The 14,819-nt window shown below is 45.6% G+C and overlaps 1 protein-coding gene across 4 annotated transcripts in view; it reads left to right on the top strand.

Annotated features, from left to right (window-relative positions):
- LOC146573582 (calcium-dependent secretion activator 1-like) overlaps window positions 1-14,819 on the top strand; it is a 329,487-nt gene that overhangs the window by 257,018 nt on the left and 57,650 nt on the right. For all 4 annotated transcript variants that reach the window (XM_085272827.1, XM_085272826.1, XM_085272828.1 and 1 more), the window contains one exon: window positions 111-194. In XM_085272827.1, the coding sequence (XP_085128953.1) occupies window positions 111-194 (84 nt within the window). The remainder of the gene's footprint in view (window positions 1-110; window positions 195-14,819) is intronic.

The raw sequence follows: 14,819 nt of genomic DNA, 5'->3' as shown, positions 1-14,819 counted from the left end.
TGATAACGACAAGAATCCAATTTTATATACGACTCACAATTTGTGATAGCTTATGTTCCCAAATGTAAAGTCATTTCTCTGAGGCTTCTTTTTCCTCTCTTCTTTCCTAGTTTGTCGTCATTCTAGAGAGTGTGTTAACCAAGCTTTCCAGATATGATGAGGGAACACTTTTCTCTTCTTTCCTGTCTTTCACAGTAAGTAGTTCATGTGTGTGTGTGTGTGTGTGTGTGTGTGTGTGTGTGTGTGTGTGTGTGTGTGTGTGTGTGTGTATATATAAAAAAAAAAAAAACACCCAGCACGCCCCTGCGGGCGGTTTATCCTTCAAGCTCGGGTCCTCTACCAGAGGCCTGGGAGCTTGAGGGTCCTGCGCAGTATCTTAGCTGTTCCCAGGACTGCGCTCTTCTGGACAGAGATCTCCGATGTTATTCCCGGGATCTGCTGGAGCCACTCGCCTAGCTTGGGAGTCACCGCACCTAGTGCTATATATATATATATGGCCTTCTAGTAGTTTCCTGTTTGATATATTTCCACTGCACTACATCAATTACATCATATTACATTATAATGGTGTGCTCAACTTAAAACCTCAAAGAGTTTCCTTTTCAGAAGAAAACAAACTATACAGTGTTGTGAAAAAAAAGTTTGTCCCTTCCTGATTTTGTATTCTTTTGCATATTTGTCGCACTTAAATACTTCAGGTCATCAAATAAAAAAATAACTACTAGACAATGATAATACAAGTAAACTCGAAATGCAGTTTCTAAATGAAAGTGTATATGACTAGGGAGAAAAAAACCTAAACCTACCCCCACCAAATATTTTAACGAAATCATTTAACCTTTAAAGAGTTAAAAGAATTCCAGCAGTTCCTGAAAGTGGCTCTGTGCTTTTAAGTGATATTAGAGTCACCTGAGGTATGATGTCACAGCAGCCCTGTGAAAATGAAAGTTGTTTCAGAGAAGAGAGAGTGAACGAATGTGGTGGGGCTATACAGACAACAGGCATTTTTTCGGATATTTGGAGTTTTATTTTTATTTATTTTTATTTTGCTGTTTGCTTTGTTGTTTTCTGTATTTGCTTAGATTCTGATGTGTCGACCTGCCTGGGATTACCATAATCACCCTAATATCACTGAAAAAGCACAGAGTTGATGCTTTCAGGCACTGTTGGAATTTTTAGATTGCGGCAATGCTCAAGAGCTAGATAATTGGACCTAAAACTTTGGATTAAATAGCAAAGGTCTGACAAAGTGGAGTACACCAAGAGATCCTCAAGAGCCAGACATCATGCCACAATCCAAGGAAATTCAGGAACAAATGAAAAACAAAGTAATTGAGATCTCTCAGCATTAAAAAGTTTTAAAGCCATTTCTAGAGCTGCGGGACAGCAGCGAACCACAGAGAGACCCTTTATTTATAAATGAAGAAAACATGGAACAGTGGTGAACTTTCCCAGGAGCGGCCGGTCGACCAAAATTAACCGGAAGCAAAGTGATGACTCATTCAAGAGGTCACAAAGGACCCCATAACAACATCCAAAGAACTGCAGGCTTCACTTGCCTCAGTTAAGGTCAGTGTTCATGACTCCACCATAATAAAGAAGCTGGGCAAAAATGGTTCCAAAGTGAAAGCCAAAAGCAATACAAAGACTCGTATCATTTTTCCAGAAAACATGTTGATGCGTCCCCATTACACCTGGTGTAAAAGTAAGACAGCATTTGAGACAAGGAACAGCATACCAACAGTAAAATATGGTTGTCTTACTATGATGGACTGGTTCTGTTTTGCTGCCTCAGGACCTGGAAGACTTACTATGGTAAATGGAACTGTGAATTCTGCTGTCTACCCAAACATCCTGAAGGAGAATGTGACATCAACCTAAAGTGCACTTGTGTTCTGCAGCAGGACAATGATCCAAAACACACCAGCAAGTCCACCTCTGAAACGCTTAAGAAAAACAAAATGAAGACTTTGGAGTGGCCTAGTCAAAGTCCTGAACTCAGTCCTGAATCTGATTGAACTGGTGTTGAACTGTGATGTTTTTTGGGGTTTTTTTGCCTGTCCCGTTTGGATCTTTAGCCATCAGAATTGTTGTCTCAAGGCCAAGAAAAATGCCAAGCAGATTTACTTTACCAATTGGATCATCATGGCTTTACCATATTGGTCCATTTGATTGACCTTTATTATGATTATGTATTTATTTTATTTGGTTTTCGGTTGTTACAGACGGGACAGACATGACTGGGGGATAGGACAGGGAGAAAGAATTTTAAAAAAAGGGAGGGAGAGAAAGAAAAATAGAGGGGAGAAGAGACGGTGAGAAAGGGAGAAAGAAAAAAAAAGGAAAAACAAACACAACACCTGGATCACCTGTATGGAGATAAGAAAAAACAGAAGAGAAAACAAACAAGAAAGAGCAACATAATAAAAACAACACCATCACAATAAACTAGCTAACAGTAGATAACAGTAGATACTAAATATTACATGTTGTTGTGCAGCACGCAAGATCGACAGCGCACAATGTGCTTTGAGGCAGCAGCCAAGAAAGGTGTAGTTTGTGTCCGTGAACACCCGTGTGTACACCTGTGTGCATACCTGTGTGGATCAGCACGCTTGTATTCAAAAGGTTTCTCCATGTAACGATCTGCTAGGGAGTGTGGGGAGTCATAGCCCCGTCCCCCAGGGCATGAAGAAGGTATGGAGGTGATCCAGGCCCAGACATCCAGAGGCCCCAGAATAGGACCCAAGGAGGACCACCAGGGGGGCAACCATGCCACCCTCCTGCGAAGAGCTGAGGAGAGCCCCAAATAAGAGGTCACCCAGCAGCCACGGAGCAGAGGCCAGAGGGGGTTACAGTGACGTGCCCGCGGGCTCTGCCGGCAGCCAGCTGTGCCAGAGAGGACCGGGCCTCAGGCCCAGAGGCCAGAGGTCTGAGGGCATCCCACCCCCCGGAAGGGGTCCAGCCGGGCCACAGGTGCCAGGCCCCGCCAATCGGCCACATACATGAGCGCCCAGCCCCAGACACCAAGAACCACCAACACACCAACGTCTGAGGGCATCAGCCACTGGCAGGGAGTGTGGTGAGGGGAGATAGACCCTGTGGTGAGGGGAGATAGGCCTCCATACCTCGAAGAGCCTGAGATATTCCCAGAGAGGTGGAGTCTAAGACCCAAATTGACATATAGACACAGACGAACAGGCGCACGCAGACACAAACGTGCATTCCCACCTCCAGACAGATATAAATAGACACTGCACACACATTCACACTCCCCAAACATACTCTATATCCCAGGTCCGGGTACCCCTGCCCCCAGAGGGGCAAACCGTACCCAGACCCAGGAGATGTAACCCATCTGTCTGGGGTGGAGCAAAGCAGACCGCCTCCGTATCTACAGTAGCGGGGAGGCCCCACATCCCAGACCCCAATCCGATGGCCAGCACCTCCTCCCAGCCCCCCAGCCCTGACGGTTAACAGAACGAGGGCATGGTGCTTCCTGCCAGAGAGCAGCACGTCTCCTCCCGAAAACCCTCAGTGTCTATATGCATTTAAAAATGAGGGTAGGGCAGTAGACACCCCCACACTCTGGAACCCACCAGGGCAAGGGGGCCCAGGCTAATGCAGACCGGGGCCCACAGCAGCACCACCCGGCCCCACAGAGTCCGGGGCAGCCCAGAAAACTCTCCTGAGTTTTTCTGATAGCCGGTGGTAGCCGGTGTATCAGAAAAACTCAGGAGAGTTTTCTCCAAGCATGACATCCCGGTGCATTTCAGACCCAGCAACACGCTCAGACAAAAACTGGTTCACCCGAAAGACAAAACGCCAAAACACATGCCCAATGTGGTGTATGCTGTACAGTGCAGCGAGGAATGCCCAGATCTCTACATTGGAGAGACCAAACAGCCACTTCACAAGCGCATGGCACAACACAGAAGAGCCACCTCCACAGGACAAGACTCAGCTGTCCATCTGCATCTTAAGGATAAAGGACACTCTTTCGAGGATGCCAATGTTCACATTTTGGACAGAGAGGACAGATGGTTTGAAAGAGGAGTGAAAGAAGCCATCTATAATCCAGTTTTGAGTTCCCTCCCCAGATGCCTTAACGCCCACTCACATCCTGGGACATCTGACCTCAGGAATTCGCATGATAAGGTGGGGCCAGGTTTCACAATGTGCTCACCCGAAACCCTGGCTGATTGGGACCCACAGCCAGTTTCACACCTTGGCTCAGGCAATTAGAGGATCATCAGGGGGTCCTTTTGTCCCTCTGTGGGGGGAAACTCCCACTAGGTTTAAATCTGGGACTCTCCACCATTTGACCTTAGAACTGAAGAAGTTTCTCGGATGAGAGGTGAAACGTCTTCAAGCAACTTAAAGAAGTCCAGACGCTTTTCTTTGAAAGCTTTGACCCCTCTACATTGTAGCCACAGCTGCCCTGGGGCGCACTGACAGAGGCGAGGCTGCCGGACACTGGCGCCACCGGGCCCTCTGACCACCACCAGTAGGCAAACACGGGGTTAGTATCTTGCCCAAGGATATTTGGCATGCAGCCAGGAGGCAGCCTGGGATCAAACCACCGACCTTCTGATTAGTGGCTGACCTGCTCTGCCACCTGAGCTACAGGTGTTTTGTTTTTCTATGAAAACATATATTCTCTAGTTCTATTTTGACTTCATTAGACATACTCATTGATTTACTTCTGTGAGTAGAAGAGCATGCATCAGCATTGAGCTCTGTGCCTCTGTCACCAAACAGCAATGGCAAAATTGCTCAGAGCTTCTAAAGAAAACATCAGAAACCAGTGGATGGTAGTTTTAACCTCCTAAAAACCATCTTTTACTGTAGTGTTGTATATGTTTCCTTTTTCTATTGCAAAGACAATTGACATGCGAGGTTCTACTGGCCTTTGCATTAGTAGCTGGCAGCTACCTAAACTAGCTATGATCTGAGATATTAAGTTATTATAAAAGCTGATGTAACCCAGTGAGTTTACATGACTCAGTAATGCACTACAACATGTTATTGTTAATTGGGATTTATCATTACTCTGTTAATCACTGAGTTGATCAAAAATGAATCAATAATAAAAGATAAATACTATAAATATAAGAATAAAACCCAAAGAGTATATTTAACACCCCTACTGGTTAGGAAGGAACAAGCCCCGCCTTCCCCTGCTCTGTACCGTCACGTGCTCAGACACAGAGAGAGACGGAGGTGCACGAGACCATCGCTGATTTTCACCGCCAAGCTTTTCGCTGGAAAATAACTATTAACTTGATAAATTGAGCAAATATCCATACCGGAGATCTGCATGGACCTTGGAGAAACGGACCTGATTTATTGTGAACATTTCGGACCTTGAAACCATGCAGATGCATGGGAGCGGATGAAGTGGACAAGATCCTCTCTGAGAGTTGAACATTAGAAGTGTGCTGGCTAGGTTTTTTTTTTATGGGATCGTGAGACCTGGATCTCTTCCTGACGAGGAAGATGGCGAGCCTTTCCCTTTGAACCGAACCACAGCCATTCCGAGTTGGCCCAGAAGGGCAGGTTGCTCTTCTCTCACGAACAATTGCAACAGTGCGGTAGGACGAAATCGCACCAATCACAACCTATTGGATTTGACTTGACTGAACACTGACTATTAAGCCGGCAAGACTGACATATCTGAGCTCAGATAGGATTCTGATTGTTATTATTATTGCTGTCACTGTATTTTATTTTATGATTTCATTCCTGTTCATAAAATGCTGTTAAATTGTTGCTAAATAGTTTAATACAATTCATAGCAACTTTACCTGTGGCTCCAGTCATTCTTCTCCACGCAACTCACTTTATCCCTCCTACGAATCTAGCTACTGGCCCATTCTCTCCATCTTACTTTAATTTCCCCTACCCTATCCTGTACTTGGCTATAGAAAGTGGCGAGCCAGCCAGGAGGGTTTGCAGAGTTGTTAGTCCACCCAAAATTTAATAAAACATTTAAGAGTGCTTGGAGCTTCACAGTGACTTGTTTTTTTTTTCTACTGGTACTTTTACGTGTCCTAACAATGGAAGTTGTGAAAACAGAGAATGTTAAAGTTCAAAATGCTGTCTTGGTCAGTGGTTTAACTAACACAGACATTGATAAAGAAATAATTGAGTTCTTAGAAGCTTTCGGTCCTGTCAGTAGGCAGATTAAGCTACCAACTGGTGGTCAGATTATTGTGGAATTTCAACATGAGGCTACTGCTAAAGAACTAGAGAAAAGATATTTGCCTTATGACAGACCTTGCACTGTGAAACCTGAAGTTGTCTATCACGTTCGAGACCTAGCCAGTGCGTATAGCATTGAAATCAGCTCATCAGCTACTGTAACTTACCTGTCACAGCTTAAAGATGTGGCAGCACGAAGCAACCGATCGTTTAAAGACCTTTTGATGGATGAACTAGCTAAAATTGGCAAGTCATTGGGAGGGGATGTCCACACAGTTGAGCCTTCCACTGAACAAGAGCCAGTGCCCCACAGTGATGAGGCCCTACCTTCTCCCCCTTTAACACCCAATAGCAATCATGTGAGTGCCTTGAATACTCACCCACCGGCAGAGGCCGAGAAACAAACCCCTCAGATTCCCACCGACCTTTTAAGCACACCTGAAGTGCAGCGGGTTATTGTAGAGCACATTGTTAAAAGCAGTGAAGTCATTCCCCCACCAAACTCGCAATACCGCAATACAGACTGAAACCTTTTTCAGGGAGAGTTCCACATCCTCCTTTCGAAACTGACTATGACACTTGGCGCAGCAGCGTAGAGTTTTGCTTGACTGGTCCCTCGCTCACCGAAACTCAAGTTGTGCGAAAGATTGTTGAAAGTCTTTCACCCCCTGCAGCGGACCTGGTGGAAGCTCTTGGTCCAAAAGCAAACCCCAAAATTTACCTTGAACATCTTGATTCTGCCTATGCAACTGTAGAGGACGGTGACGAACTCTTTGCTCGCTTCTTAAACACCAATCAAAATGGAGGTGAAAAACCCTCACATTACCTGCAAAGATTGCACACAGTGTTAAACCTAGTCATAAAAAGAGACGGAATTGCTTCTAGTGACATCAATAAACAGCTCCTGAGACAGTTTTGTAGAGGGTGTTGGGACAGCTCATTGATTGCAAACCTTCAACTTGAACAAAAGAAAGACGACCCACCTCATTTTGCAGAGCTACTCCTCCACCTACGCACCGAGGAGGACAAACAGGCAAGTAAAGCAACCCGCATGACACAACATTTGGGGATCCAAAAGACTCGTGTTTATTCTAACGTGCAAACCACACGCTCTCAAGGTAGGAACGATTATGAGCATGAAATGGACAGCAATTCGTCTGACCTCCAGAAGCAAATTGCAGACCTCAGGTCTCAAATCGCACAGCTCAGAGCTGACAAAACAGAGAAAAGATCGCAGAAACTTCAAAAGGAAACAAAAAGGAACACAAGTACCAAAACTCAGAACAAGCCGGGACAGATACCACAAATTGCTGCAGTGTCAGCCAAACCCAAACCTGGATACTGTTTCAAGTGTGGAGAAGATGGTCATATCGCTTCCAGCTGTAGTTGTCACGGTCTGCGGAGGCAGACCGTGCGGGAATGTGTATGGTGGACCCAGGTGCGAACACAAGCGAGGATGCAGGAGTGGATTTAAACAAAAGCGAGCCTTTTATTATGGCTGATGAAAGGAACAAAACAGAGTGAAGGCAGCATATGAGTAGTAGCTCAACAGAAACCTAAACTGGACAAACTAAGGAAAGGCTATGGCTGGAAATACGGAACACAGAGGGTGTGAACACAGACGACGCGACACAGACTGTATGAAACACAGAGACTAAATACACATGAGGGATGATCAGGGGAAGTGGATGCACACGGGGAACACAGGTGACACTGATAATCATAACAAGACACGGCAGGAGTGAACGTAACACTGATGGGAGATGGGCAAAGTAAAACAGGAAGTACACAGAGGTTCAAACAGGAGGAGAGAGAGCACGGGGAGAACGCAGACATAACGGGCTGGGGAAAACATAGAATAAAACACAAAGAGAGACGAGGGCTCATAAATACACAGAGGGGCACACAGGGGGTAAGAGTCACGAAGGGAAAACACATAAGGAACAACGTAACAGATCAACCCAGGAAGCATGGCCTAAATAAAGAACAAAATACAAAAATACATGAAAACTAAGAATACTGGGCCCACATGGCCCAGGACCATGACAGTAGTAATGATCCCAACCCAGCATTAGTAGCAGCTAAAAGGAATGCCCTCAGACAAAAGCAGCGAGAATGGGAAATATCCAGACCAGTTGATGAGTCCTTTAATTTAAACTAGAAGGAGCCCCTGTCGCAGGACAGATGGGTGCTAAACCTGAACCAAGTCCCACTAAGAAATGTCTGTGAAGGTTCTCAGTCATCCAGGTCATCGTAGTCAAAGGAGCTTGCAAAGAAAAGCGTCTGGACTTCTTTAAGTTACTTGAAGACATTTCACCTCTCATCCGAGAAGCTTCTTCAGTTTTAAGGTCAAATGGTGGAGAGTCCCAGATATAAACCTAGTGGGAGTTTCCCCCCACAGAGGCACAAAAGGACCCCCTGATGATCCTCTAATTGCCTGAGCCAAGGTGTGAAACTGGCTGTGGGTCCCAATCAGCCAGGGTTTCGGGTGAGCACATTGAGGTACTGGTCCGTGTGTGTGGGCTTCCGGTAAACTTCGATGTTGAGGTTGCCATTCTCTTCAATGTGCACCGCGCAGTCCGGGAAAGGCAAACAGTTGTCCTTTGTGTCTTCCCTGGTGAACTTGATGTTTTTATCCACAGCGTTAATGTGCGCAGTGAAGGATTCCACTTCTTGTGTCTTGATTTTGACCCAGGTGTCGTCTACATATCTGTACCAGTGGCTGGGTACTCTTCCTTTGAAAGAGCCAAGAGGCTTCCTTTCCACTTCCTCCATGTAAAGGTTGGCTACAATAGGTGACACGGGGGAGCCCATGGCACAGCCATGTTTTTGTCTGTAAAAGCCACTAAGAAAAAGACAACAAAAGCCCAAAGTGAAACGCCTAATGTTCACTCAGTGCCTAAACTTCCCAAAAGACTTGTGGGTAGAAAATGCACAGCCAGAGTTGTTATCAACGGCGTTGAATGTAGTTGCTTGCTTGACTCAGGCTCTCAAGTAACCACTATTGCCAAATCCTTCTATCAAGAACACTTACCTGATCATCCTATAAAACCCATCAGTGATCTCCTAGAGGTCGAAGGTGCAAATGGTCAGACAGTCCCTTACTTGGGATACATTGAGACGAGTATCATGTTCCCCAAAGATCTCGATCAGTCAGAGTTTGAACTATCTACTCTTGCCTTAGTTGTCCCTGACATTCGCTTAAACTCAGACACACCTCTACTAATTGGCACAAATACACTTGACCCCTTATATGAGCATCTTTGTGTGAGCACCTTACCTGACTTTAAGGTACTCCCTTATGGATACCAACAAGTGCTAAATACAATAGCATCCAGAAAAAGACAATCTGACAGTGGCAAGATCGGCTTGGTAAAACTTCAAAGTAGAACCCAAGAAGTCCTTCCTGCAAATCAAAAGCTACTAGTGGAAGGTTTTATGCATGCTAGCCACGCTAAGCCTGAACAGTGTGCACTTATTGAACAGCCCACTACCGGCTCCCTACCTGGTGGTGTGTTTGTAGATTGTTGCCTTATATCTCTGCCAAAGCACGGACCTTATAAAGTTCCTGTGTTGCTGAGAAACGAGACTAACCATGACATTACATTGCCCACTACCTGTGTAATTGCTGAGTTAGTTGCCCCTGACTGTGTCATGCCATGTCCTGAGCCTGAGAAAGGTGACCAAAAGGTGTCTGCAACGTGTAACTCTCAGCAGCAGACTTCAACCTCAAGACCCCCTCTCAGTTTCGACTTTGGTGAATCACCACTATCTGAAGAGTGGAAAGAGAAGATAGCTGAAAAGCTAAACACCTTCTCTGATGTTTTCTCACACAATGATCTGGACTTTGGGCATGCCACACATGTAAAACATCACATCAACTTAAAAGACGAAACCCCCTTCAAACAGAGATCTCGCCCGATTCATCCCCATGATTACGAGGCAGTTAAAAAGCACTTACAAGCCCTCTTAGATGCAGGCATAATCAGAGAATCTGAATCTCCATTCTCATCACCGATAGTGGTGGTCCGCAAAAAGAATGGTGATGTGCGGTTATGCATTGATTTTAGGAAGCTTAACTTGCAGACCATCCGCGGTGCCTATGCCTTGCCAAACTTAGAGGAGTCATTTTCTGCTCTTGCAGGATCTCAGTGGTTCTCTGTGATGGACCTTAAGTCAGGGTACTATCAAATCGAGATGTGTGAAGAAGATAAGCCAAAGACAGCCTTCGTGTGCCCCTTCGGCTTCTACGAATTCAATCGTATGCCCCAGGGAATAACAAATGCCCCAAGCACTTTCCAAAGGCTTATGGAAAAGTGTATGAAAGACATCAATCTGAAAGAAGTGTTAGTCTTTTTGGATGATTTGATAGTCTTTCCCAGTTCCCTTGAAGATCATGAGACCCGACTCATTCATGTTCTTGAGCGACTCAGAGAGTACGGGCTGAAACTCTCGCCCGACAAATGTCGTTTTCTTCCAAACAGCAGTCCATTATCTAGGCCACATTGTATATAGAGACGGCGTAAAGACTGACCACGAAAAAACTGAAGCACTCAAGACTTGGCCGAGACCCCAAACCTTAAAAGAACTCCAATCGTTTCTTGGTTTTACCGGTTTTTACCGGAGATTTGTCAAAGATTACTCAAAAATTGTCAAGCCCCTCACCTCCCTCACAGCTGGCTATCCTCCGAGACGAAAGCATTGTAAAAACCCACCCAGTGATCCAAAGTATCTTAACCCCAAAGAACCCTTTGGTAATCGTTGGGGACCAAAGTGCCAAAAATCGTTTCAGACTATTATTGAAAAACTCACCACCTCACCAGTCCTTGGGTATGCTGATGCAAAGCTACCTTACCTGGTACACACAGATGCCAGTACAACCGGACTTGGGGCAGCTCTTTATCAAGTGCAGAATGGAACCACACATGTTATAGCCTATGCAAGTCGTGGTCTATCCCGTAGTGAAGCTAGATACCCCGCCCACAAGTTAGAATTTATAGCTTTAAAGTGGGCCATAACTGACAAGTTTCATGACTATTTATATGGGAACACATTCACAGTCATCACCGACAATAACCCATTTTTTTTTCTTGCTTCAGCTCTCAGCGAAGACGGTCGCACTTTTCTCCTCTCCTCCTCACCCTTATCTTCCCTGCTTAGCCTCTATGTCCTTGTCTTGTCTTGTGTGCATTACTTTCCCTGGAATAGCCTCCCACTGTCATTCTCTAAAACCTAAAAGAGAATTATAGATTTGATCAACTGGTCTCTGAATGCTATTGACACCCTTTTCTCAACGAGAAATCTGGGCTCGGGAGAGCCTGAGTGCCCTGGAGGGACTTTCCCTGCCGGATACACGATGGACGGGTGGCAGAACTGGAGGATCATGTGCCTAGGGGGACTGTCAATCGAGGATGCTGAAGATATCTATCTATTCGGAACCGTGATAACAGGGTTCATGCTGATCGGAGTTGGCTTAGCCCTGGTTTATCGGAGAAATAAGAGAGCGGAACCGGCTGTTCAAACCCCCCCAAGGCTGCCCGCTGGAATCGAAATGGAATGAGGCGCAACCTCTCACAACGAACGTAATATGGTCAACACCTTGGAGACGCTTGCAGCTGCTGTGAAGGCTCAAAACAACACCATTGAGCGTATGGGGGGATACATCAGAGAGAGGCCTGCTCAAAATGAGACCCTTGAGCGACAGTTGGAAGACATCGCGGAACGGATCACTGCAGTTGTGAGGTCTCAGAGTCAAAAGAATGATAACACCATGGAACAGAAGTTTGATACCATCATGGGGAGGCTCGCGACTCTCCAACGGGAGATTGAGAGACCAGCGTCGGAGTGTTAAAGAGCAGCCTGAAAATTCTCCTGGGCTGCTCGCATGGAAATTAACAAAATCAACATGAACATTGCGGATCCCCATCACGGCGCCAGCTGCAGGCCCAAGGCTGGAGCCGAACAATCACTCCCTGATAACGACTGTGTTACGGCTATTCTTCCCATCCCATGCAAGAACACCTGGATTGGCTGGAGGACTGTTTACTTAGCCTGATAGGCCGAAGGACACTGTTTCAGCTGAACTATGGACACGCACACACATACACTTACACTGATAGGCACTCACTCATCCCCCCTCCCTTTCCAACGCCTTCGATGCTTGTTTACTGCGAGGGAACACAGCGGGTCTGTGTGCCGCGCTGGAATGATAGCGCTGTGCAGGGCGGCTGCTGTGTTCGCTTCGGATTACTCCTCACCCCCCACCCACCCCTGTGGCTTGTCATATCTTCACAATGTTGTGCTGTGGACATTTATGTGCTTTTTTGTGCAGAGGAGTTTTTTTGTTTCCTGTTCTCATGCTGTCCTACCATGGAAGCACAGCATGAGTAGGGGTCTCGTTTTTTCCTCTTTTACTTTCCCCATTGTAGTGTACATTTCAATGTTTTTTTCTCTGATTCTACCAATCTCCGACCTGTATCCCCATGTAATGTTTGTGCTATATGTGTAAGGTCGGGGGGGGGGTCCCATTTCACTGCAGGGCAACCTGCATGTGACGAATAAAGCTTTGATTGATTGATTGATTGATTGATTGATTGACTTACCTTCTGACCACAGCAAAGCTTGATGCCACGAGTTATCGTTGGTTTGCTGCATTGTCCACCTATAACTTTGACATTAAGTACAGAGCTGGGAGACAAAATCTTGATGCAGATGGACTATCTAGGAAACCACATGACAAACCTGAAGACGATCCAGTTTTTATTGAGGAATGTCAATGCATTGACAAGTTCAGATCCCATCTCTTGTCCTCAGTCAAAGATGTCGAGCTCCAACTTCAATCCGATACCGTGATGGCAGCCTGTCAAAGACATATGGCCATGGATCAGACTGAACCCTCTTGTGCTCTAGTCCAGTCACTTGCCATGTCTGCAGTTGCCATTCCAGACATGTTTCAAGAAGAAGGCAATGATAACAATCTCCTAGTAAAGTCATCAAGCTGCTGGCAGCTGACTCACGTCCACCAGCCACTACTAAGTCTGAGTCTTATTTTTAAGGGAGTGGAAACGTCTTGACCTCCAAAATGACTTACTGTACCGGAAACGCCAGTTGGGGCCATTGTTGCAGTAAGTCCTTCGTGATTCCTTACGCCCTACAGTTATGCTTAATCTTCATGACAGCATGGGGCATTTAGGGGTCGAACGCACACTGGAACTCATTCGGTCACGTCTCTACTGGCCAAAAATGGCAATTGATGTCAAAAAGAAAGTGAAAGCTTGCGAGAGATGTGTCCGTAGAAAAGCCCTGCCAGATAAGGCTGCTCCTCTGGTAAACATTAAAACTTCCAGGCCCATGGAGCTAGTCTGCATGGACTTCCTCTCAATAGAACCCGACAGTAAAAATACTAAAGATGTCCTAGTGATCACGGATCATTTTACAAAGTATGCTGTGTCCATTCCAACCAAAGACCAGAAAGCCACCACCGTTGCAAAGAACTTATGGGAGAACTTCCTAGTTCATTAAGGCTTTCCAGAGCGACTTCATAGCGATCAAGGGAGAGACTTTGAATCGCGTACAATCAAAGAACTGTGCTCTCTGCTCGGTATCCGCAAAGTCCGAACAAGTCCTTATCATCCTCGTGGCAACCCTGTTGAGCGATACAATTGCATGTTACTCAGTATGCTTGGTACCTTGAAAGACACCGAGAAACATCACTGGCGTGACTTCGTAAAACCGCTTACTCACGCTTATAACTGTACAAAAAGTGATGTGACAGGCTATTCTCCTTATGAGTTAATGTTTGGTAGACAGCCTCGCTTGCCCATTGATATTGCCTTTGGCCTGCCACAGCCAAACAAGCCACAGCTGACTCACTCTCAATACGTCAAGCAGTTGAAAAGCTACCTCGAACAGAGCTACGAAATAGCCATCAAAAACTCCCAGAAAATAGCTGACAAAAACAAGAAACCGTTTGACAAAATCATCCGTGAATCCACACTACATGTGGGAGACCAAGTCTTGGTTCGAAATCTCCGCCTGAGAGAGAAGCACAAATTAGCGGACAAATGGGAGCAAACGGTGTATATTGTTACCAAACAGATGAAAACTTACCAGTATATACTGTAAAACCGGAAAACGGAGATGGACCCAACAGAACGCTCCACAGAGATCTGTTACTTCCCTGTGGATTTCTCTCACCAACAGAGCATAAACCCGAGTGAGTCACAAAAACTAACAGACCACGCACAAGACAAAGTTCAGCTTCGGAAGTTGACTCCGACCAAACATTTGAGAAGAGGAAGATGAGTTTTATTACCCTGAACCTCCACAAGTGAAAGACAGACATTTTTACCAAGTATGTACCATACCGCCAACACAAGGATTCAAACAAAACAAATATCCTGTAAATGATAACGAACAACCTAACACATTACCGGACATGACAGACTTACCTGAGCATGAAACTGAAACATACTTACCTGAAGGCGAAATTGGAAGTTCAACTGACACCAACTTACCTCAAATGGACAGTGAAACAGACCTACCTCAGACAGAACGTGAAAGTGAAGCAAACTTACCACCAAGTGAAAGTGACACAAGCCTACAAAACAACACAC

This window comes from Mchenga conophoros, linkage group LG5, assembly GCF_057382185.1.
Source record: "Mchenga conophoros isolate Kocher_MC1m ecotype Shallow Benthic linkage group LG5, M_conophoros_male_GT1.1, whole genome shotgun sequence".
NCBI lineage: Eukaryota > Metazoa > Chordata > Actinopteri > Cichliformes > Cichlidae > Mchenga > Mchenga conophoros.
The sequence above is the reverse complement of the archived record's forward strand: the minus strand, read 5'-3'. Positions and strand labels throughout refer to the sequence as shown.